Raw genomic sequence first — 26,050 nt, 5'->3', positions numbered from 1 at the left:
TTTTTTTAAATGATGGAAAATGGGTTAAAAGTCATGGAAAATTGGTTTAATCTGATAGAAAATTGGTTTAAAGTCATAGAAAAATGGTTGAAATGATAGAAAATTGGTTTAAAGTGATAAAAGATTGGTTTAAAGTCATGAAGAATTGGTTAAAATGATAGACAATTGGTTTAAAATTATGGAAAATTGGTTTAAAGTCATGGAAAATTGGTTAAAATGACAGAAAATTGGTTAAAATGATAGAAAATTGGTTTAAAGTTATGGGAATTTGGTGAAAAGTAATGGAAATCCATTGGTGAAAATGTGTATGCACCCTGTTTTTAGTGGAGGAGGCCTGACGATGCGTCTTTTTAATTGATCTAACGTCTCCCCCCTCCCTCCCTCTTTCCCTCCACCCTCCCTCCCCCCTCCAGTTGATCGCGGTGTACGACGAGCAGGAGCCGCACCACGGCGGCGACGGCACCAGCGCCAGCTCCACCGGGACGCAGAGCCCCGACCTGTTCGCCGCCGACCTCAGCGCCGGCAGCGGCGCCTCGGCCTTCCACCCGTACCAGGTCGCCAGCGAGATCGAGGTCACGCCCTCCGCCCTGCGCACCAGTGAGTCCCACCGCCGGGGGGAGGAGGGCGGAGGAAACGCCACCGATGCATCTTCTCACCGGCTGATTTACAATCGACTCGGCTCCTCTTAAATTACAAACCCTGTCGCCTTCATTAGCGTCAAATCTCAGGAAGCTGCAAACCCAACAGATTACCTTATCGCGGCGCCGCGGTGCTCAGCCCGTCCATAAATTCTGTTAATTGGACAGGACGGACGCTTTTTTTGTGTGTGTTTTTTCCCTCTCCTCGCGGGCTCAGATAGCCGTTTGATCCTCGGCCAAAGTGGCTAATTGGTTCTCCTCGCCGCCTCCTAAATCAAAGGCGACGGCGAGCCCGTCCGCCGCCGCTCCGCCGGCCAAGTCGCCGCTCCTCCTGTGATCACCGCCGGTGGGGACGGAGACTGTCGCTTGTAGGTGATTCGTCAACTTGGATCAAGCAAAAAAACAGAAGAAAGACGAGAAAAAGATCACATGCAGGAAGGAAAGGAGCTCAGACTTCCTCTCTCACTTCCAGCTCCAGTATGAAAACTAAAGGATAAAACTATCAATGCATCTTTTGATTGTGTGTAAGAGCGTTAAAGCTGAGCAACGTGTCGACCTCCGAGATAGAGAAGTGTGAGAATGAAAAGACAATAGTGTATATAATTATTATTTTGTCCATTCTATCACTTACAAGCGTCTGGTTTCTTCACTTAAGTTTGTTCTTTAAAGCCTTAAGTGTCACTCTCAGAGCTTAAAATAATAATAAAAATAGGAATACACACATTCAGACACACACACAGACAGACCCATGAACATTTAAGAACCAACTATTTTTTAATAAGCATCGTTTTATTAGCACTAAAACTAGCGCGCCTGTGAGAGTGTGAGTATAACTAATCCACTAATGACCTTTGAACTGGCATTGATTGACACGGCTGCCACCAAAATCACTACACACACACACACACACACACACACACACACACAGTGCGAGGTCACTCCACTCCTAATTGGATTCCTGAGATGCCGGATGTGAATATGCAAAAGGAAAATGGAAATCTTTGGGCATAATCACACCTGCCAGTTACGTCCAATTCAAGCGTCTCGTAATAAGTTCTCACCCCGTTTAATTGACAGCACTGAATCTCATCAGCTGGATTTTATTGGGTTTTTTAAAAGAGTATGTCTGACATGAAGGAGAAGGAATTTAATTATATATATATATATATATATATATATATATATATATATATATATATTTATACCAGCGTCTAATGAGAATAGCTTTCAATCACTCATTTATGACGACATGAGAGGCGCTTGATGTTTAGTGTGTGTGCTAGTTTTCTTGTTTCAACCATCAAATATCAAAAAAGAAGAGTTAGACAGAGAGTTGTTTGCAAATAGATCCATTCCTCTGGAGATGTCAATTTTGAAAAGAACATAATTTGGACATTTATCTAAAAAATAAATGGCAATGTCATGGAAATTTGGTTTAAAGTCGTGGAAATTTGGTTTAAAGTCGTGGAAATTTGGTTAATTGTTGTGGAAATTTGGTTAAATGTTGTGGAAATTTGGTTAAAAGTTGTGGAAATTGGATTAAAAGTCGTGGAAATTGGATTAAAAGTCATGGAACTTTGGTTTAAAGTCGTGGAAATTTGGTCTAAAGTCATGGTAATGTGGTCTAAAGTCATGGTAATGTGGACTAAAGCCATGGTAATGTGGTCTAAAGTCATGGTAATGTGGTCTAAAGTCATGGTAATGTGGTCTAAAGTCATGGTAATGTGGTCTAAAGTCATGGTAATGTGGACTAAAGCCATGGTAATGTGGACTAAAGCCATGGTAATGTGGTCTAAAGTCATGGTAATGTGGTCTAAAGCCATGGTAATGTGGTCTAAAGTCATGGTAATGTGGTCTAAAGCCATGGTAATGTGGTCTAAAGTCATGGTAATGTGGTCTAAAGCCATGGTAATGTGGTCTAAAGCCATGGTAATGTGGTCTAAAGCCATGGCAGTGTGGTCTAAAGCCATGGTAATGTGGTCTTAAGCCATGGCAATGTGGTCTAAAGCCATGGTAATGTGGTCTAAAGCCATGGCAGTGTGGTCTAAAGCCATGGCAGTGTGGTCTAAAGCCATGGTAATGTGGTCTAAAGCCATGGTAATGTGGTCTTAAGCCATGGCAATGTGGTCTAAAGCCATGGTAATGTGGTCTAAAGCCATGGTAATGTGGTCTAAAGCCATGGTAATGTGGTCTAAAGCCATGGTAATGTGGTCTGAAGCCATGGTAGTGTGGTCTAAAGCCATGGTAGTGTGGTCTAAAGCCATGGTAGTGTGGTCTAAAGCCATGGTAATGTGGTCTAAAGCCATGGTAATGTGGTCTAAAGCCATGGCAGTGTGGTCTAAAGCCATGGTAATGTGGCCTTAAGCCATGGCAATGTGGTCTAAAGCCATGGTAATGTGGTCTAAAGCCATGGTAATGTGGTCTAAAGCCATGGTAATGTGGTCTAAAGCCATGGCAGTGTGGTCTAAAGCCATGGTAATGTGGTCTTAAGCCATGGCAATGTGGTCTAAAGCCATGGTAATGTGGTCTAAAGCCATGGTAATGTGGTCTAAAGCCATGGTAATGTGGTCTAAAGCCATGGTAATGTGGTCTAAAGCCATGGCAGTGTGGTCTAAAGCCATGGTAATGTGGTCTAAAGCCATGGCAGTGTGGTCTAAAGCCATGGCAGTGTGGTCTAAAGCCATGGTAATGTGGTCTAAAGCCATGGTAATGTGGTCTAAAGCCATGGCAGTGTGGTCTAAAGCCATGGTAATGTGGTCTAAAGCCATGGTAATGTGGTCTAAAGCCATGGCAATCCATTGGTCAACATGTGTATGAACCCTGTTTTAACCCTCCGGCCTCCTCCCCTCAGACATGCCCCTCCACGTCCGGCGCAGCAGCGACCCCGCCCTGCTGACCGTCAACGGGCCATTCGGCGACCCGCGGGTCCAAACGGTGGAGCCCCCGTCCAGGAAGAACCCGACCCGCTGGTCCACCACCGCGGGCTTCCTGAAAACCCGCCACGCCTCCGGCACCGACAGCCTGGAGAGGAAGGTAGGGCCCTTTGTGACCTCTGACCCCTCAACATGGAATGACATGGAGTGAACCGTTTCCCCGTTCCCTCGCAGAGTAAAGCCATGGACACGTACCGCAGTCTGCCGCGGGACGCCGGCACCTGGGCCAATCAGAGTGAGTTCCAGAGAGAGACGGCGCGCTCGTCGCTCAGCGCCAATCACCCCATGGTGGACCGCTGGCTGGAGAGACAGGACCAGGTAGGACCGGTTCAGAGGCCTTCAGGTGGATGCGAACCAATGTTGTCTCAGACCTCTTTTTCTCCTGTGTTTGAGTCGTCGTAGGAACCACAAATTAATTCCAATACGCGTATTTATTGTATGTTTTCGTTCAGCAAAGTCTTGGGGAAAAATGTGTATCTGCAAAAAAATCACTTTTAAAAGATATTTTGATCATAACTATGAACATCCAGCATGATATGAGCCAGATTCCCCAGATTCTCCTCCTGGAGCGTCAATAAGACACCTTTTTGGAAAGATTAGGACCTAAAGAATCAGAATCTGCAACAAAAACCACAATAGAACAAAGTATTGGTCTGTTAGGAAGGAGTTTCAGTCAAAAAATCTGTATTGTTCGGTTTAAAAAATGGAAAAATTACGTATTTTATGCCAAAAGCTTGTCTGAATGGGGCATGCTGGGACTTAAAATGGCCGCGGGAGGATTCTTAACTAAAAGGTTAAGGAGGAAGACGATGAGACAAGTCTGATCTCTCCAAAACGACCCGGCACGCAGAGATTTACGCCATCCTTCAAGCCCCTTAATCTCGGTGAAAGCCCGTTCTGAGTGGCCAAAGATCCAGTCCAGAGCCCCCGACCCGGTTCTATCACGCTTTTAAAAAAATGAGGAATTTCCACTGTAAATCCAGGATGACACATTAAGGTCGCGGCGAGGAGGAATAATGTTGATGCAGTGAAGCAACGTGCGCCTCGTACGGTACATGTGGTCCCGTTTAACTGGAGATGTAGAACCTCCTCCGGACCCGCCGGGGTCATGCACGCCAAAGCTTTGCTGGAATGCGATCATGAAGTAAGATAACGTACCATGACCCACTTGCCTTTGCAAAAGGTTGCAACAAAAAACAACATGTTTTCACTTCTGCAGTTACAGTGATTGGTTAAATCAACATGTGCACGCACGCTCCGCAGGCCGACCGCTATCTTATCTCTTTATGGGCTGTTGGTTTTGGCCAACATGTGTGCTGTTGTAAGACATCTGCATCACTCACTGGGATTACACAAGAGATGGGAAGCTCGCACATGCACACATGCAAGCTGCAACGGGTACGAGCCAAAGCCCAGAGAGAACGCTGCATAGACTTCTATACAACCAAAGGAGTCGCACGCCGGTGGTCAGGAGAGAGAATGCAGCTTTAACATATGAAACATGGACTTCTATACAAGCAGAGGAGTCGCCCCCTGGTGGTCAGGAGAGAGAATGCAGCTTCAACACATGAAGCATAGACTTCTATACAACCAGAGGAGTCGCCCCCTTGTGGTCAGGAGAGAGAATGCAGCTTCAACACATGAAGCATAGACTTCTATACAACCAGAGGAGTCGCCCCCTGGTGGTCAGGAGACAGAATGCAGCTTTAACACATGAAGCACAGACTTCTATACAACCAGAGGAGTCGCCCCCTGCTGGTCAGAAGAGAGAATGCAGCTTTAACACATGAAGCATAGACTTCTATACAACCAGGAGTCGCCCCCTGGTGGTCAGGAGAGAGAATGCAGCTTCAACACATGAAGCATAGACTTCTATACAACCAGAGGAGTCGCCCCCTGGTGGTCAGGAGAGAGAATGCAGCTTTAACACATGAAGCATAGACTTCTATACGTTGTCCCGCTGCCAGTTGCAGTTTTTGTTGCCGGGACACATTTCTGTCATGTTTGTAATGAACATTTGACAGAACCGTTTCATTTGGCGTGTAAACGGTTTTCAGATCTGCTCTCGTTGTGTTGTTTTCTCCTGTCGGTGGTTGCGGTGCGACGCCGCAGCGTTCTACTGATGTCGTCTGGCTCAGAGTGCAGATGCAGACTGACAAGCCAGCTGGCTTCACCTCCAGCGCCGGGAGTAAAACACAGGATGTAATGTTCTGCCTCCGGGGGGAGTCTCTCTCTCTCTCTCTCTCTCTCTCTCTCTCGCTCTCTCTCTCTCTCTCTCTCTCTCTCTCTCTCTCTCGGTGACATTGTGGAGTAGCGTGCGATCACGAGAGGCCGCCAATGGCGCCATTGGTGCTTGTTGCCGCCAATGGCGTCAACGTCGTCCGTCACCTTCGAGCGGTTAGGATTCCCCCCAAGTTCTTCTTCTTCTTCTTCTTCTTCTTCTTCTTCTTCTTCTTCTCCTCTTCCTTAAAACAAGCGGACCCGGTGATTAACGAGATCCAGACGTCCGATGTCTCTTTCTTCTTGTGAAAGAAGTTGCATGAAACTGGAGATATGAGGCCTTTTGACCAGTGACCAAATAGTGATATTATAAGTACACAACAACAACAACAACAACAACACAAATAAAAGGGTCGAGTTCATTTCCTTTTTCGCCAAAAAGTAAAAAAAATACGCTTTTTTTTTAGCACAACTTGTACTTCATCGGCAGATTTTCACGATGCCCAGTAGAGCGAGGTCGCCCTTCACTCACAGGGTGTCGGCGGTTCGATCCCCGTGTGGCGTTTCAATCCTGCAGATTTACAGGATACGATCCACGCTTGTGTTTTTCCAAAAAGATTCGTCCTGCAACGAGTTCCCTCCGTCTCTCCGGGGGAATCTGCACCGCTTCCCCTCATCCGTCTCACAACAGGTCTGAGTCTGACGGGACGGAGAGGGTTAAGTGGTGGAGGTCACTGCAGGAGGGTGTAGTCTGGTATTAATGACCTGCTGAAGACCATCTGCCCTCACACACACACACACACACACACACACACACACACTCTGCTGCTCTGTCACTGGTTTGTGTTGCAGCGGTTTAAGCGCCACTCATCCCACTTTTCCAGGAAGGATGCTGCAGCTGTGCGTTGGTTCCAGACGTGATAATCGAATGAACAGATGAGATACCCCGAATGGAGAAGTCTGGTCCCGTCCACGTGGGCTGCACAGCGCTAGTTTAAGCTATTTTATGTTATTTTACACTATTTTACGATATTTTATGTTATTTTACACTATTTTATGACAGAAAGTCGTCTCTCGCCCTTAAAAAAACTGATTTTTAGAGACCACGCTAAGGCTTCTAGGGGCTCTGAAGTGTCAATCAAGGGGAGGAGGAGGAGGAGGAGGAGGAGGAGGAGGAGGAGGAGGAGGAGGAGGAGGAGGAGGAGGAGGAGGAGGGAGAAAAAGGAGGAGGAACCGGCTTCTCATGTATATTTGGTATGAACTGCGATCGGTCTGCGCTGCGTCCTGCAGCCTCTGAACTCATCGCTCTCCTCTTGGGTACCAGGTAGAGGGGTCGCCATGGCAACAGCGAGCTGTCAGTCGAGTGTGTATCAATGAGGGTGGAGGTGTGTGTGTGCGTGCGTGTGCGTGTGTGTGTGTGTGTGTGTGTGTGTGTATTCATGAGTCACAAGGTTGTTTTTTTTCATGCGTCCATGTGTGTTGATGTGTTTGTGGTACCACAAGTGTGTGTTTACGCATTGTGTGTGTGTGTGTGTGTGTGTGTGTGTGTGTGTGTGTGTGTGTGTGTGTGTGTGTGTGTGTGTGTGTGTGTGTGTGTGTGTGTGTGTGTGTGTGTGTGTGTGTGTGTGTGTGTGTCAGGAGTCCAGGCAGCCGTAGACCTGGTTGCAAATCAACCAATTAAGACGAAAAGCCACGAGCTGTGAGAGTGGACCGCTGAACCACAGACACACACACACACACACACACACACACACACACACACACACACACACACACCGCTTTGTACTCCACCTGGGTCAGTCTTCCACCTCAACAGTCCCGGAGGACTCTGTCCTTTGAGGACGGAGCTTCAACTTTAACAAACATCAGAGAGTCCTCACAGGGATAGAAGTTGTGTGTGTGTGTGTGTGTGTGTATGTGTGTGTGTGTGCATTTGTTGTGTTTAATGTGTTTCTAATCAATACATCTCGATCATTCTACTCCTCGTCGGCTGTGTCCATAGAATTTAATGATTAAAACAAAAAATACCACAGTAGATGATTGTTGCGATGATAACGACCACACTGTTCAACACCTTGAGGCAACAACAACAACAACACAATCAAACAACGCTTCAATTCCTCTCACAGCTGCTTGACAACATCTTCAGGTCTGTCTTCATGCAGCGGATTGAGAACTGAACCTCTTCACACACGTTTGAAGCTAAAACACTGAAACGGTTCAAAGTGACGACACAGCTGCGTTGAAGACACACAAAGTCCCTCACATCAGCTGCTCTCTGCTGCGCTGCTTTAAGTGACTTTCTGTTTGTTTTTCGGAGGATTCAAGCAGCGTAACCTTTTAAAAAGTGGAAGACTTTAATGACTCATAACTGACTTTAATGGGAATAATTATCCTGTTTTTTTACACATTTTTCACTCTAACTGAGCAAATAATGATGATAACCTACTGGAGGTTTTGTTCTGTCTCTCAGCACAGTACACACTGGTAGCATCCTGTGTGTGTGTGTGTGTGTGTGTGTGTGTGTGCGCGTCTATCTCTGTGTGTGTGTGTGTGTGTGTGTGTGTGTGTGTGTCGGCGCTGTGTGTCCTCGGTCATTAGGCTGCTGAGGGAGGGTTGAGTTATCTTTCATGGTGGGACGAAGGCTTCACACAACTCACTGGGGATGTTGTTACACAGAGCGGGCTGAAGGCAGGCCAGCAGACACACACACACACACACACACACACACACACACACACACCTCCATACCTGTGCAGGAATGTCAGCGCTGACGTGTGCACTGTGAGCGCACTCGCACACTGAAGCTAGTTGTATAAAACATATACAAAGACGACAAACTTTAATGCACCTTTAAGCACACACACACACACACACACACACACACACACGTATTATGCATACGCTGCATTTTAAAGCATACTTAACGCGAACAAGCTTGTGTTTGCACGTTAAGAGCACAGTTACACCATAAGCACACACACACACACACACACACACACACCCCTCTAGAATCCCTATATAGGTGTTGTGTACCTGCACATACAGGGGAAAACTATCAATTTACACTATTTTTTTTTCTTCACATTTACTAACTTGAACATGCAGGTTTTTGGTGCACATTAACACACACACACACACACACACACACACACACACACACACACACACACACACACACACACTGCACGCTGAGTCCGAGGTGATTTATGAGCGCACGGCTCAGGTGTGCATGATTTATCCCGCTAAAGCTGCACGAGCACCTGAGGGACTCAACTTTCCCCCCGCTACACACACACACACACACACTGCACGAAGGCTTGTTAGTGTGTGTGTGTGTGTGTGTGTGTGTGTGTGTGAGAGAAAAAGAGCGATGAAAGTGCAGCAGCAGGATCGTGTAGCTCCTGAGCTGAATAACCAGTAGGTGCTGCTGTGGAGCTGAGATCCAAGACAAGTGTGTGTGTGTGTGTGTGTGTGTGTGTGTGTGTGTGTGTGTGTGTGTGTGTGTGTCTCCTCTGTTAGTGAGGTGTGTGTGTGTGTGTCTCCTCTGTTAGTGAGGTGTGTGTGTGTGTCTCCTCTGTTAGTGAGGTGTGACTGGGTGTGCAGATAAAGACAGTGTCTTGATACGGGCACTCATTATTATTATTATTATTATTAGTATTATTATTGAGACATTTCATACATGGCCATATGAACATATTTAACCAGATGTTCAAAGTAAAGCTGTTTAGAAACACAAAATCTATTAAAAACTTTCTCCGTTAGCAAAGAAAACATTTGTTTTTTGTCATTTTCGCTGTATGGGATCTGGAAAAGCCTTCACAGTTTATTTTAGGAGTTAGCGTCGTTAGCCGTTAGCCACCGCCCCGCGGAGGCCACATGTTAGTCCTTGAAGTCCTCACCGATGACCTCTAACTCTCTCGCCGTCCAGACATCGTGAGACGAGCCGACGTGAAGGAACCGCCCGACCGAAGAAAAGAAACCTCCATCTCGCTAACGGAGCTGGACGACCGGAGGTTCTTGTGTCCGGTCCACAACCTCTGCTACTTGTTTTACAGCGTAACTAGCGACGCCTCCGACCTCTGACCTCTGACCTGTGACCTCTGCTCATCCAGCCGGTCCAAAGCGGTCGAAGGAGAAGCCTCAAACGCTTGAAGAAGTTTAGAGTAAACTTAGCAATCGGCCTCGTTTTTTTTTAGATCTGATAAGCCTCCATCTATAAATCTGTCTCTCTCTCGCCCTCTCTCTCCATCTCTCTCTCTCTCTCCCTCCCTGCTGTTCATCCTTTGATCTTTTGGTTTTAATATGACGGGCAGCAGTAGGAGCCCAGATCCCCTCCAGCTGGGAGGGACAAGGTGAGGAGAGCAGGAAGGGAAGATGAAAGACGGCTCGCCCTCCTCTAGAGGCCCCCCCCCCCTCCCTCGAGGGAACCAAACACACCCCAAGGGGCCGTCACACACACACACACATCATCTTCTGTTCATCACCTGCCACCAGGATCTAATTACACCTAAAAATAGAACCTGATCAGGTTGAACAGATGGCAGCGCCTCCTTCAGACTGGAGCCGCCTCCCAAAGGCACAGGAAGAGGTTTCCACCTCCGATCCAAGGAGATTACCATCTTCTTTTTCCTTCTTCTCGTAGAGCCGCCGGTTTCCGTCGCTATCGCGAACAAGAGACGGCGGCGAGCGGCGAGAGGAGATGAGAGAGAGGAGTTTATCACAAGTCCACGAGGCGATCAAAGGAGAGACAAGAGGGAGGGGGCGAGCGGGGAGCAGGTGTCTTATCATGGTGTCAGAGGGATGGAGATGATTATTGAGGGAGTGCAAATAGACGCCTGGATCAGCAGGATCGAGGTTTGATGATGTTTACAACACCTGAACCCTCAGACGTCGACCTCTTGGGAAACCGTGCGACCACAAACTAGAGGCAGAGGTCACTCAGAGGACGCATGGCTTCGCTGTCGGTACTTTAGCATCAGCAGAAACACTCTGCTCACCGAATGCCTTCAGGAATCTCCAAATGTCCGAAGATTTTGCTCCCAAATCACATCGCTGCTCCTCCAGATCTTGAGGTGGTGTTTCAGAGTCTTTTTTTAAACTTATTTAAATCATTTGAATGCGTAATGAATGGTATACCCGCCCCCCCCCCCCCCCCCCCCCCAAAGACTCCAACAACTTATTACATTATTCATGAGGAGTTAATGTTTATTACAGATTCATGACGGGAGCAATTTCACACACACACACACACACACACACACACTAGTAATCTGCATCTCAAATTAATCTCCAGGTTTGTGATTATAATGGGAAATAAATGACTGCAGGTAACGATGCAGTTCATACGCTCGGTCTGAGTACACCTGAAGCTCCTGAGTCGCTGCTGTGCTGCACAGCACTGCAGCAGTGTGTGTGTGTGTGTGGGGGGGGGGGAGGGGAGGGGGGGGTCCGAGAGGAAGAGGATACGGAGCGATGCTGAGGTTGTGCGGTCTCTTCCTCCTCACATGTTTCTGTACTCTTCTCTTCTCAGCAGCGGCCATTACTGTTGGAGTCAGCCAGAATAATGGCCTTCAGTCTGACAACTCTACGTGTGTGTGTGTGTGTGTGTGTGTGTCTGTGTGTGTGCGATGCTTGTCACCATTATCCACAGCTCCCTCAGAGGGGTGGTTGGCTCTGTTATTTTGCTCCATAACAGCGGCTCCATCTCCAGTCCGATCTCGGGTAAACGCCGCGTCGGGTAACAAGCTGCGTGATTGGCTGCAGCTCGCTCCGGTCCCCACGGACACCGAGAGCACCGCACACTCACTACACACTCACTACACACTCCCTACACACTCTCCTACACACTCTCTACACATCACATGAAGCCACACTGGAATGGAGAAAGTCTTCCAGGACATTTTGTGTCGTGGTTTGTTAGAAAATGCGGTTTGTGTTGGCAGCATTTAGAGTCTCGTATTCATGTTTTACTCTCGACCGCCGTTAGCGCCATTAGCGTGGTTAGCGTTGATCCCTGCTCTGTGATTGGTCGATCCCGCGTGCCCCCGCCTCTCCTCCGTCTCCAGGTGTCTGTGAGGTGAAACATTTCTGCTTGGCTTCGCTTGGAAGTGTGTCACGTGTGGTGGATGTTTTACGACTCTTCAGAGCGATCTAACAACATCCTGCAGCTCCTTCGCTTGATGGAGGGTGAGGATGTGATGAAAATATGACGGAGGACTTTTATTTTGAAGTATATAGGAAACAAAATGTGTTTATTCATGTGCTTGTTGAGGAAACCAAATAATCCAAATAATAGTGACGCAAAAAACAAACTTTTAGTGTTTTTCAAAGTGCCGTTTCTCATCCTTTCAAACCAGCTTCGTCTCGTCTTCCTGTTCCTCTCAGAGGAAACTCTCCTCACTCATCTCTCTTTTCTAGATGTCTCTATTAAATACCGGAAGAGAAGCTCCGCCCCCTTTCTGTCTTGGCGCTGAATCAAACGCAAATAAAACAAAACAAGCATCGTTCTCACCTCCTGCGGATCCGTTTCCTGCGACATTGTCAGAGCTCCTTTTTAAAATGTGAGTTTTGAAATTGCCTTCGTTCCTGACGAGCCTCCATTGTCTATTATTTCGGAGGAAATTGCGGCGCACATCACCCCCCCTCCCCCCTTCCTCTCCTCTCCTCCGCCGGCCACATCTCGGCTTTGATTGAATTGGATTGCAGAAATTGCTGTTGAATTAAGTGGATCGCTACGGCGGCGCCGCGGTAATTTAGGAAGTGCTGGAAGTCTCATTTTGCTCAAGCTGTTATTGCTGCTGCCTCTGGTAGTCCAGACACAGCTGTGTGTGTGTGTGTGTGTGTGTGTGTGTGTGTGTGTGTGTGTGTGTGTGTGTGTGTGTGTGTGTGTGAGAGACTTTCTGCACACTGGGTTTTCGTCTGTCCGAGTGTGACGTGTCAGACGTGGACGTGTGATCGTCACCCTGCATGTGATCTGCTGCTGTAAATAACTTCTTGAAATGTCGTTTATCCCCAGAGGATTTGGACCGCAATCATTTTCCCTCTTCCGCCTCGATGGCGATTCATTGAGCTGTTGGGCGACACAGACGCGTTGGACGGGGTTGAAGTCAGAAAAACCTGAGAAAAGAACCTGAACATTTCAGGTTTTGAGCTTCGTCGTGTTGTGTGTTTGAAAACCAAAGTATTTATACTCTAATATGTATTTGTATTCCTGTGAGCTTCATTCATTCAACTTCTTTCACAATATTTATTACATTTGAACACATCAGCATCAGGTTACAATGATATTTACCCAGTACAGTTTTTTACCGACCAGAATTGAACGCCTCTTTTATGCTGATGTTTCAAAATGAATAAAATAAAAAAATATATGAAATAAATTTAAAAAAGGAAATTAAAATGACTGAAATTAAAAAATGTTTAATACAATGAAATAAATAAAAACAATAAAGTAGAATAAAATAAATAATATAAATTAATAAATACAAATTAATTAATAAAAAAAGCTAAATTCTTGTTTTTTGTTCTCCATTTTCATGACACCGTGAGATCTTTTTATTTTATTTTCTTAATGATTTGAAGGACTTGAAGATGCACTAATATTAAAGGTCAGAGGTCATCGCGACCTCACAGACCATCTTTCTGTCCGACTCAAGAAGTCATGCGATGGAAAACATCGTGTGTGTCTTTTATTTTGTATTCGGTGTTGTTGAATATCAGCGCGCTGAAGTGAGACCAGACAGACGAGAACACCAGGTGACCTGTGTGTGTGTGTGTGTGTGTGTGTGTGTGTGTAAAGTGGAACAGGAGCTCAGCTTCATCTCTTCTCTCCTCTGTTTTCAAACTCTGAGCCAGATGGTGCGTCGGGGTCGGAGGTCGAGGCTAATTCATAGTTTCTGGTTCAGCGTTTCATCCGGTCACGGACATGTGGAGAAGGCCGGTGAACAGTGTGTGTGTGTGTGTGTGTGTGTGTGTGTGTGTGTGTGTGTGTGTGTGTGTGTGTGTGTGTGTGTGTGTGTGTGTGTGTGTGTGTGTGTGTGTGTGTGTGTGTGTGGATCCGATGCGTGTTCCACTTCATCATGTGACGCCGCTGTGTTTCCATCGTTACTGGAGGAGCGAGCGTCTGTTTTAAGACCAAAAGGGCTTCTTGATGTGTTTTTCAAGCTTGATTTCATAGTTTTACATCGATCCTGCAGCGTCACAAGATAAAAAAAAAACCTTCAATTATTCTTCATCTCGAAAAGCTAGAACCAGTATATTTCTGTATGAAATGATGTTCCAATCAAAACAAACATGTAGGAGTTGTTGAGGAGGCTGCGTTCAGACTCGTAGTCGTTAGAGACTCATGTTCAGATACCTCCTGAAGAAGTCCTTGACTAAAGACAAGCAACCTGAAATGGTCTCAAACTGGCAAAAAGCTCGTTTCATGTGGAAGTAACTCATCAAAACATAAGAACTGACTCCTTTCATGGTGTCAGATAAGAACTCACATTATATCAGTACCCAAAACAAAGTGGAGTACACAACTTAAGTACATCATGCAGCCTTAAGTACATCATGCAGCCTTAAGTACATCCATGCAGCCTTAAGTACATCCATGCAGCCTTAAGTACATCATGCAGACTTAAATACACAAACTTAGTACATCATGCAGACTTAAATACACAAACTTAGTACATCATGCAGACTTAAGTACACAGACTTAGTACATCATGCAGACTTAAGTACACAGACTTAAGTACATCAAGCATACTTAAGTACGGCGGCGTTGTTTTCTCGCGGTTGCGTCATTTGGATTCGATGGAGTCTTCTTTGAGACCTCCAGTAGGAGAGGAGGCCCGTTCATATTTAAACAGATTTCTGAGGTTTTTAAAAAAAAACTATAATGTAGTTTCAAAGAAATGATGGAATCGGAGCAACAATGCCGTCCTTCATATTATCTGGACTTGAAACGCTGATGCAACATTTGAAGTTTTGCGTTTTTCAAACCTTTTTTTTTTTTTTTTCCAGCTGAACTGGCTGAGTGTTCGTGTGCAGGCGTCCACGTCCAGTTTGTTTGTGGTCAAAGTTGCAGGAAAGGGAAGCGGGCAGCACTTCATTAAAGTGCAGCATGACTCCACTCCCTCTCTCACACACACACACACACACACAGACACACAATCACACACACTCACACTGTAGTCGCAGACCACTTCATTTAGTCTGAGAGATAGAAAGGACAGGCCCCAATGGATTCTCCTATTAATCTTTAATGAGCCCCGGAGCTTGAAAACAGCCCCCCTCCTCCTCCTCCTCCTCTTCGTCCTCCTCCTCAGCATCCAGGAAACAAACAATGACTCTGCTGGAAAGCGCTCCGTCCTCCTCCGTCCTCCTCCGTCCTCCTCCGTCCTCCCGTCTGCCCCTCCAGCCATTAACCTCGCCATTCGGCCCTGAATTATTAATGCGGCATCCATCTCTCTCTCTCCCGGCGGCGGGAATGGGCGGCGTCCTGGACGCTGCGGTCGGGTTGAGTGTCTGCTTCTGGACGCCGGCGCTCGGTCCGATCGGTTCAGTCGGCGCGGGAGTGTTCTCGCCCTCGCGGATGATCCCGCGTCGTTTTAGCCTCGTTCATTGGACCGTAAAGCAGGGGACGCTTTAGGGCGGGGCTTGCTGTGATTGACAGGTGTCTGTCGCAACCGGTAACGGTCATAACCTTTCACTTATTGGTTGGCGAAAACGAACAGACACGGTGACTGTCGTAATCCAAGATGGCGGCGGGCCACAGACACGACGTGTGACGTCACAGTCTGTGGGATGAACCGACGGGAAGTCTAAAGGTCAAAGGTCACCGTGGCCTCATGAATGCACGTTAGGCCGCAGCGTGAGGCTGTGTTGTGACGACAACAAACACAAAGCTGTGAAGACATTTGTTCACCGCTCTCTCTCCTCACAGTTGCGTCTCGGTTTGTTCTCTTATTTCACTTTTCATCTCCATCACTTGATCCTGCTCTCTCCATTTTATTATCTTCCACACACACACACACACACACACACACACACACACACACACACACACACACACACACACACACACACACACACACACACACACACACTCCTGGGAGTCGCTGCATATTTTCATGAAGCTCTGTGAGACGTGTGCTCTGATGAATGCCGAACTCATTTGCTCTTCCTCAGATAGCGACTCCTCTTCCTCTCTGATGTCCCCTGGCCTCTCTCCTTCCTCTCCTCCCTCACTCTCTCCCTCTCTCCTTCCTCTCCTCCCTCACTCTCTCCCTCTCTCCTTCCTCTCCTCCCTCCCTCTCTCCTTCCTCTCCTCCCTCTGTTTCTGTTCATTTATTTGTTATACACACATTGGATCTAGTGGAGGCGTGTTCATGTGTGAATATCTGCTGCTAACATGAAAGACAACAACTTAAAGCTTTAAAATGAATAAATAAATAACAAAACATCTTTTTTGCACACACACACACACACACACACACACACACACACACACACACACTCGTCTCCGTCTGTGTGAGCCTCGTCTCTCCGTTCTGACCGTCTGCTCTTGGAGCCGGTGGGCCGATGCTCTCGCTCCTCCACGGCGTCCTCGGGCTCCCACAGTGCCATGGCAACCACATGGCAGCCACGGCAACGGCAGACTCATTTTCATACTGATGAGGCGGCCGGTTGCCGGGGAGGCCTTCTTCTTCTTCTTCTTCTTCTTCTTCTTCTTCTTCTTCCAAACAAAGGCGATGTCAATTTCTGTATATATATATTTTTTTTTTTAAAGGGGGAGGGGCATGTATTTGTACACCTGTGGAAGACCTCTCTCCCTCGCCCCCCCGCCCCCTCTTTCTCTCTCTCTCTCTCTCTTTCACTCTCTCACCTGCTTTCTGTTCCTCTGTTCCAGGAGGACGAGGCCGGAGAGGAAGAGAACGGTCGGATCGAGCCGGTGGGCCGAGCCGACTCCTGCATGGACCACATGACGCCCGTGAGGTCGCTGGAGTGAGTCTCTCTCTCTCTCTCTCTCTCTCTCTTTCTCTCTCTCTCTCTCTCTCTCTCTCTCTCTCTCTCTCTCTCTCTCTCTCTGCACATACAGAGGTTGGTGTCTCCACACCTGCAGAACCCTAAAAGAACATTTTAACATTTCATTACTCCTCCTTCCCTCGTTTTAGTTTTTAGTTTTTTTTCTCCAACATTTCAGTAATTACAACGTTGGACTCAACGCGTTGCTCAGACACTGACGTTGCCGCGTTGCCAGATCTCTGCAATTAACCCGAAGAGCTCGATTATAACCAGCAGCAAACAAACGACGGAGGAAAAATAAAACGTACAAAAACTTGTAAAAGTACATTTTCCCTTTGAGAGCGAGAGTGACTGATCTACGAGCGATTCGTGAGCGCTCTATAGGTAGAGCAGCTGCATCGTGAGCGCTCTGGAGGTAGAGCAGCAGCACAGTGACCGCTCTGGAGGTAGAGCAGCTGCATCGTGAGCGCTCTGGAGGTAAAGCAGCGGCACAGAGAGCGCTCTGGAGGTAGAGCAGCTGCACAGCGAGCGCTCTGGAGGTAGAGCAGCTGCACAGTGAGCGCTCTGAAGGTAGAGCAGCAGCACAGTGAGCGCTCTGGAGGTAGAGCAGCAGCACAGTGAGCGCTCTGGAGGTAGAGCAGCAGCACAGTGAGCGCTCTGAAGGTAGAGCAGCAGCACTGTGAGCGCTCTCGAGGTAGAGCAGCAGCACTGTGAGCGCTCTCGAGGTAGAGCAGCAGCACTGTGAGCGCTCTCGAGGTAGAGCAGCAGCACAGCGAGCGCTCTGGAGGTAGAGCAGCAGCACTGTGAGCGCTCTAGAGGTAGAGCAGCAGCACTGTGAGCACTCTAGAGGTAGAGCAGCTGCATCGTGAGCGCTCGAGGTAGAGCAGCAGCACAGTGAGCGCTCTAAAGTTAGAGCAGCTGCATCATGAGCGCTCTAGAGGTAAAGCAGCAGCACAGTGAGCGCTCTAGAGGTAAAGCAGCAGCACAGTGAGCGCTCTGGAGGTAGAGCAGCAGCTTCATTGTAATCCGGGTTTGTTTTTATAGGACAGAAAACAAATCTCATTTCAACCGGCGTCAGGATTTGCATAATTCTCTTCTGTGGATGCAAAGTGATGCTGGTGTCGGCAGCAGAGCGCTCCCACGCGCTAACCCGTCCAGCGGCCTGTTAGTAACAACTGTGTTGTGTTTTGTTGTTTCTTTGCTCTGTTGCACGCTTCCAGTTTAATATGCAGGTATGGTATTGTTGTTATTCCCGTGGTTTCCCAGAGACTCTGGTTTCTCTCTCTTCCTCTTAGTTGTCAACAAGGGGCCATTTTCCTCGAGCTAATCACAGCCGTCGCATCAAAGCTGTGGGCAGATTGGATTCTTGTAAAATGTGTTGAGATGTTTTACAGACTGGAAGGTGAAGAATGCAAATAGCCGTCGCTGCCTGTAGCTTAAAGGTCAGAGGGCGTTGCAACAATATTCATCCACATTTAAATAGAAATGATACACGGCCGAGTTTCACCGGGTTTTTATTTGTCATTTATTTTTCCTCAAATTTCAGTGCTACATTTTCAGTAAATAATTGCTTTTTCAAGCCGCTCATTGCGACATTCATGATTATCTTCATAATGAAAATGAATAATGATCAACTTGTGTTTTTATAATTTGTTTATTATCACAATCCACGAGAAAATCCTTTATTGTTCAATTCAGTCAGAGCTGTTGCAGTTCGTTGCACAGTTAGCGGCTGTTAGCAGCTGTTTAAGACTGTTAGCGGATGTTAGCTGCTATTTACGGCTGTTAGCGGCTGTTAGCTGCTGTTAGCTCCTGTTAGGTCTGTTGCAGTTTGCACATTCACAGTTGCAAATAGTTTCAGGTTTTATGTCCCCAAAACTCACAAGACTGCAAATCAAAGCGTTCAACTCCTGTTCAAACACATCGTGATGTCACATTTTTGAGGTGTGTGTGTGTGTGTGTGTGTGTGTGTGTGTGTGTGTGTGCATGTATTTTGGTTTCCTCGGTTGTTACTTACATGTATATGATTTATTTGAGTTGCTGTTTTATTGCCTTTTTTTTGTCCGTCTCCTCCAACACCTTCTTTGCTTTTCTGTTTTTATTTCACTTTTGTTGTCGTCACCATTTCATTTTCCTGTTTTGTTTTTCCCCCACATGGTGTCACCCCTCTCCTCTCCCTCCCTCCTCCTCCTCCTCCACCTCCACCTCCACCCTCCTGGCCTCTCCGTCTCCCAGAGACATAGTCAAACTGGTGGAGGTGTCAAACGACGGTGGGCCTCTGGGGATCCACGTGGTGCCTTTCAGCGGCAGAGACCGCAGGTAAAGAGACCGCCAACACAACCAGAGAGACCTGGAACCCCTCGATAAATACATCCCTGTTTGTGTAGCTGTAGAAGTACACAACGCAAGCACAATCATGTGGAGGAACATATGTTTTAACTGTGTTATGGACTTCGTTCTGTTTAAAAAGAGAAAGCGCTTTCTTACCGGAGTTTCCCTCCTGCTACCCTTTAGCTTGTAAGAGAAAGTTATAAGCATGTTTATAAGCTGGACTTGTAAAAGAAAAGTATACAAAACAATTATTCACACTTGTTGAATTCGGTTTCCGGTTAAAAACCCCAAAAAGTTGAACTTTAAAAGTCGTGATTGTTGCTTTTTAAATGGTCTGCAAAGAGAAAACCCTGAAGAGGAGTGTGCTGCATCACCTGAGACGCACAAACACACACATACCGGACATTCCTCTTTGATGCCCACATGTAACCACTTCATCACACACACACACACACACACACACACACACACACACACACACACACACACACACACACAGCATCATGAATCCATTTTGCCAGTTTACAGTCATCAATCATGTTTGTTTAGGGTTTGCAGGTGACCGTCATCTTTCTCTCTCCGGCTGCTGTCACTTCAGCTTTACATGATACAAAGGCCACATTGAGCAGTGCACACACACAACACACACACACACACACACACACACAACACACACACACACCTGCAACACATTCTGAAGCATGCATACACAGCTGGAAAAAAGATGGAGGAAAAAAAAAGCTGTGAAGGAATTAGAGGAATTTCACATCTGGTTTAAATTGAGCATAAAAGTCAAGCAGCTTTGTGTTGTAGTTGCAACCAGAATCCAGTGAAAGACGTCAGTACAGCCGAGTGTGTAACATTCAGAGCTGACATTTACACGGAGGTCCTTAGCTTTGCAGGACGAATGTTTAAATAGTGTATAAAGACAGTGTGGACCACTTTAGGAGACGTCTAAGTCTTGATATGTTCTCGTAGCGCCGAGCCGGGAACTTTTCTTCCAGCCCGACTCTTTTCCTCCGAGACTCGACCGGCGACTTTATTGGAAACCCAGATCGTATCCCCCTCCCCCTCCCCTCCAACTCAATCAACCTAAAAGCACATTTATAATGCACTTTTCTGTTATTGGGGAAATGTCAGAGTGGGCGTTATCCCAAGATTAAGATGCCCGGCTTTCATCAGAGGAGTAGCCCCTCCGCTGCAAATCTCATTGTGTTCTCACTCGGATTCAATCAGCGGGATTGTCTCCCAACTTCTTTTTCCAACTCGTGAACTACTCCCTCCCTCCTCCCCCAACGTCTGTAATCACATTTCCATTCATATTGAATTATAAGCCTCAGGCGTGGGCGAGCGTTAAACCCTGAAATCAACCCGATTCACCCCCCGGCGGCGCTGCCTCGGAGGCGACGCGGTGGACTCTATCACCGGAGAGGACTCGATTAGGACCGCACCGCCTTTTCCCTCCAGAGTAGGATCTGTAAGCCGAGAAGCACCGAGTCTGGAGTCTGGAGGACGAGTCTGGAGGACGAGGGCGAGTCTAGAGTCTGGAGGGCGAGTCTAGAGTCTGCAGAATTAGTCTAGGGTCAAGAGGCCGAGTCTAGGGTCAAGAGGACGAGTCTAGGGTTTGAAGGACGAGTCTGGAGTCTGGAGGACGAGTCTAGGGTCAAGAGGACGAGTCTAGGGTTTGAAGGACGAGTCTGGAGTCTGGAGGACGAGTCTAGGGTCAAGAGGACGAGTCTAGGGTCTGCAGGCCGAGTCTAGGGCCAAGAGGACGAGTCTGGAGGACGAATCTAGAGTCAGCAGAATTAGTCTAGGGTCAAGAGGCCGAGTCTAGGGTCTGGAGGCTGAGTCTAGGGTCTGGAGGCCGAGTCTAGGGTCTGGAGGCCGAGTCTAGGGTCTGGAGGCCGAGTCTAGGGTCTGGAGGCCGAGTCTAGGGTCTGGAGGACGAGTCTAGGGTCTGGAGGCCGAGTCTAGGGTCTGGAGGCCGAGTCTAGGGTCAGGAGGACGAGTCTGGAGGACGAATCTAGAGTCAGCAGAATTAGTCTAGGGTCAAGAGGCCGAGTCTAGGGTCTGGAGGCCGAGTCTAGGGTCTGGAGGCCGAGTCTAGGGTCTGGAGGCCGAGTCTAGGGTCAGGAGGACGAGTCTGGAGGACGAATCTAGAGTCAGCAGAATTAGTCTAGGGTCAAGAGGCCGAGTCTAGGGTCTGGAGGCCGAGTCTAGGGTCTGGAGGCCGAGTCTAGGGTCAGGAGGCCGAGTCTAGGGTCTGGAGGCCGAGTCTAGGGTCAGGAGGCCGAGTCTAGGGTCAGGAGGCCGAGTCTAGGGTCAGGAGGCCGAGTCTAGGGTCAGGAGGCCGAGTCTAGGGTCTGGAGGCCGAGTCTAGGGTCTGGAGGCCGAGTCTAGGGTCTGGAGGCCGAGTCTAGGGTCTGGAGGCCGAGTCTAGGGTCTGGAGGCCGAGTCTAGGGTCTGGAGGCCGAGTCTAGGGTCAGGAGGCCGAGTCTAGGGTCAGGAGGCCGAGTCTAGGGTCTGGAGGCCGAGTCTAGGGTCAGGAGGCCGAGTCTAGGGTCTGGAGGCCGAGTCTAGGGTCTGGAGGCCGAGTCTCGGGTCTGGAGGACGAGTCTAGAGACAAGAGGACGAGTCTAGAGACAAAAGCCTATTTTCTTTATTTTCTTGTATTCTTAAGGCCGTCGAGTCTTCGGGTGGTTGGAAAATGAACCACCGGCCTGTAGTGGAGTTTTTACAATCCGTCGATTGCCTTTGAATAGAACACACACACACACACACACACACACACACACACACACACACACACACACACACACACACACACACAGCCTCCAGAGCACCGTGATGTGATGCTTCCTCGCCTCATTGCCACACTGATGACAGTAATGACAGGACTGTACGCTGCTTCTTTTTACAAGCACCGCACGATGAAGCAGAGGCAGGAATTAAGCTTTTTGTGGGTTTTTTATATAAAAAAAGCTTCTCATCAACATGGCGGCGCACACTGACTCCCACAACCTGAAACTGTTTTCATGGTAGCAGTATAAAAGAGATGCCGACGAGTAAGACTTTGACTGACCTTTTAGATCCTTTTTAGAAGCTTCTTGAAGGATTCGTGCAGGAGTTCATGTCCGTGATGACGCCCTCGGCCCTCGTCTTCGTCGCCTCTCGCTGACGTGAACCTTTGCACCTTTTCAGGACTCTTGGCTTGTTGGTCAAGCGTCTGGAGAAGGGCGGCAAGGCCGAGCAGCAGGCCCTCTTCCAGGAGAACGACTGCATCGTCCGTATCAATAACGGAGACCTGCGAAACATCCGCTTCGAACAGTAAGACAGGAGCCTTCCTCCTCCTCCTCCTCCTCCTCCTCCTGAGCTCTGGCTTCCTGTGACCTTTTCGCTTCCTTCCTCATCTAACACCTGCAGCCTTAAAGCCTCCTTCTTTCCTGTCTCCTGATGTCTTCTCCGGTGCACTAGCGCCTCCGCCGCTGAGCTAACCTTTCCTCAATTAACTCCTGTTGGTCCCGCCCCCAAATACCTGAAGCCCCTCCCCCTTTCCTCTGCAACCCTCTCAGCCATTAACCCCCTCCCTTGTGTTTCAGCCCCTGCGTTGTGTGAGGTGCATTTGAAGCCACTATTGTGCAAAGAACCACTCTCACACACACACACACACACACACACACACACACACCTGTGTATTATGCTGATGCAAGACTTTAAGTGCAGTTCCTTTTTTAAAGAGTTTGTTCACCCAAATGATGTAAAAACTAAAAGAAGAAGAAAGAAATGAAAGCGAGCAAGACATATTTTTCCCACTTATCCTCTTATCTTAAAATCTCTGCAGATGGTTTTTGGTTTTATTAGTCGAGGCTTTGAAGTGTCTTATCTCAGTGATTTTCATCACCGTTTTAATCCCCCGCCGTGATACAGGGGAGTTTCACAAGAGTGGAAAAATCTCTTCCACGGACCAGCGTGTCCGTCACGCCGGCTCCAGCAGAAGAGACGACGAGTTTCAACACTTTCGATCCCAAAATATCTCCACGAGTAGATCGTGCCGCCGCGAGAGCGTCAACAGTTGTTATTTAAGAGTCGTTTTTTAAAATAAGGGCCTCTTGCAGCTGTTATTGAAACTGGGTGAGCTAACCGTGCGCCGCAGCGCTAACAGGGCGCTAACAGGGCGCTAACAGGGCGCTAACAGGGCGCTAACAGGGCGCTAACAGGGCGCTAACAGTCGCCCTAAGTTTCACACCCGACTGTACGTGAGCTCACATCGGGGGGGAAATGTATAATATAAATTTAAAAAAGGGTTTTAAAAGAGGATATTCTGCAAACTATCCGGCGGATAGAGCTCTGGTTCATCTACAGCCAAATGAGGGATTATGGGATGGAGCTGTCGGGGAGCCATCGCTCACGCTGGAAGTATAAGTATTAATTAACACGTCAGGATGTTCAGGTGGGCGAAGACGGGTTTTATTTAGTGTGTGTGTGTGTGTGTGTGTGTGTGTGTGTGTGTGTGTGTGTGTGTGTGTGTGTGTGTGTGTGTGTGTGTGTGAGAGAGAGAGAGACTACATCTGGTGCTTTTCTTGGTGAGGTTTTTGCAGAGAACAATGTGTTTAGGGAGGAAATCAGTCGAATAATCTCAAAGTATTCTCTCTCGCTCTCTCTCTCTCTCTCTCTCTCTCTCTCTCTCTCTCTCTCTCCCTCTCTCTCTCTCCCCCCCCCCCTCCCTCCTCAGAGCCCAGAACATGTTCCGTCAGGCGATGCGTTCTCCGGTCATCATGTTCCACGTGGTTCCGTCGTCGGTGAAGCTTCACTACGAGCAGCTGTCTCACGGCGCGTCGGGCCGCTTCAGCCCCGACTCGCTGAGCGGCGGCGGGGAGCACGCGCCGGCGCCGCCGCACAGGATGTCCCGACACGGCTCCCAGTCCCACCCTCACCCTCACCCGCAGTCCCCCGCTCACCCGGACCCGGCCGACGGCTACCTCCCTCTGCCTCACCCGGCCGTCTCCGCGGCCAAGCCGCCGACGGGTCACACCCCCTCGCCTCAGAGGGCGCCGGCCGCCACGACGACGGGAGGCTACGGCAAGAAGGTCGGGAGGAGGCTCAACATCCAGCTGAAGAAAGGTGAGAGGAGGTTTAACGTCATAGAAATCACACGTGTGGTGCTGCCGTTATATTTGTTGTGGGAAACCTCTCAGTCCCGACACGATCACTCTGTTTTAAAGTCTTTCCAGACCGTCTGTGGAAAACCTCCCTGATCCCCCATCATGCTTTGCATTCATCAGACGCCGAGAAGCGCTTAGGATGGCAACAATGACGCAACCGGCTTAGAAACAAACAACGCGCTCGAGGTCTTAGCTGATGCGCTGGCGAACTTTTTTTTTGGGGGTGACTTGCTCTTTTGATTGACAGCTGGCACAAGGCGGCGCGCCCCCCCTCTTTCTCCTCCTCCTCCTCCGCCAACAAGGAGGCGCCAGGTCTCAGGGCCGGAGAGAGCTAGCGGTTGCTAAGCAGCCGCCGGTGCCCGGGTGCTGTCAAATGCCACGACAGGAGGAGGAGGAGGAAGAGGAGGAGGAGGAGGAGGGCTACTGTGCCATATGCCCGTTGAAGTTCTCACCCAAATCGGTCGCCTCCTCTCCTCTCCCCCTCTCGGGGCGAGAATCAAGCCATGAACATAAAACATGGAAAGGCCCAGCTGCTCGTTGCATATTCTCCCTCTGCTCGGTCATGATACCCAGAGATGTGCACGATCTGTTGTCAAAGATGCTCTCGCTCTCTCTCTCTCTCTCTCTCTCTCTCTCTCCCTCTCTCTCTCTCTCCTCATCCCTCCTCTTGTTTGTCGTCGTTGTTGTCGGAGCAGAACATTTGCCGGCGGATTAACGGCGACTTTTTCTCGAGCGCCGCTTTAATCCCGCGGCTTCCAGCGCAGATCAAACTCAGACGCCGCTCGGGCCTCGCCCGCAAATCCCGGAGAAAAATCGGAATCAATCAGATAAAACCTCCTCCACCTCCTCCACCTCCTCCTCCCCTCTGCACAGGAAATTGCTCCGGTCTGTCTTAATCAAGCTAATGAGCGCTCCAGAAGATCCTCCTCCCTGTTTAGAGCCGGGACACCGCGGGCGCTCGCCGGGGCCGGCGGCGAGCGCCTGCCGGCGGGAAGTTGATTGGCTTCATCAGCGCGAGGGGGGATTAGCACAGGATGTGAAGCGGGGACGGCTGAGTGTTCTGCTGCTCTCCCCGCCGTCGGTGAGGATTAAAAAAAAAATGGAGGCCGTCGTGTACTCGTGTGCTCTGGATGAAGGCGAGGACGCTCGTTATTGTTCCCCCTCTCAACTTTTGTTTTGAAGTCGGGAACAGACGCGAGGTCAGTCCTTAACGAAGCTCTCAGACGCGTTCGCGCGGGGAAACGCCATCACGGCTCGGTCGAGGCGTGCGTCGACGGAGGCGGACGGCGTGCTGGAACGCACAAACGCAACACGCCGCAGGTTGTTTCTACTCGTTTCTGGCTTGAGTTACACGTCAGGAAACGAGTACGTGACCAAGTCCAGGGTCGCGATGCATCCTCTTTTTTTAATCATCCTGTAAAGCTACTCGTTGTCTCAGCTGACTGGACGCACAGCTTCTCTTCATTTCCTGTGTTTAACTTAATCACGTTGTACCTTCCCAGTGCAGGAAATACAGATAGGACAGAGAGACCCAAGAAGAAAAAGCTCTAAAAGGGCTGTAAACAAAATGGTGGCCGGTATGAAAGCAAAATTTATGAGTGCAAGCGAGCATTTCAGTGACCTCTAATAAATAATAATAATTGTTGTTGCACATCCAACTGACTTTGAGCTAGTTATAGCTTTGGACCGCTAGTTGTGCATCGGCTCCTCTTGGTTCCTTTTGGGAGAAGAGGGAACGTCCAGACGCCGT

At 48.6% G+C, this 26,050-nt stretch overlaps 1 protein-coding gene across 4 annotated transcripts in view; it reads left to right on the top strand.

Moving 5' to 3' along the window:
- pard3ab (par-3 family cell polarity regulator alpha, b) overlaps positions 1-26,050 on the top strand; it is a 165,834-nt gene that overhangs the window by 48,575 nt on the left and 91,209 nt on the right. For 2 of the 4 annotated variants that reach the window (XM_068566306.1, XM_068566296.1), the window contains exons 3-9: positions 414-597; positions 3,490-3,671; positions 3,746-3,889; positions 16,692-16,786; positions 19,043-19,126; positions 22,340-22,465; positions 23,871-24,259. In XM_068566306.1, the coding sequence (XP_068422407.1) occupies positions 414-597; positions 3,490-3,671; positions 3,746-3,889; positions 16,692-16,786; positions 19,043-19,126; positions 22,340-22,465; positions 23,871-24,259 (1,204 nt within the window). The remainder of the gene's footprint in view (positions 1-413; positions 598-3,489; positions 3,672-3,745; positions 3,890-16,691; positions 16,787-19,042; positions 19,127-22,339; positions 22,466-23,870; positions 24,260-26,050) is intronic. The other 2 variants (XM_068566315.1, XM_068566323.1) reach the window with 2 other exon arrangements.

The sequence above is a fragment of the Clinocottus analis genome, unplaced genomic scaffold (genome assembly GCF_023055335.1).
Source record: "Clinocottus analis isolate CAN_PGR_092001 unplaced genomic scaffold, fCliAna1.0.p SCAF_11, whole genome shotgun sequence".
NCBI classification, from domain to species: Eukaryota; Metazoa; Chordata; class Actinopteri; order Perciformes; family Cottidae; genus Clinocottus; species Clinocottus analis.
This window is presented reverse-complemented; position numbering and strand designations above follow the sequence as displayed.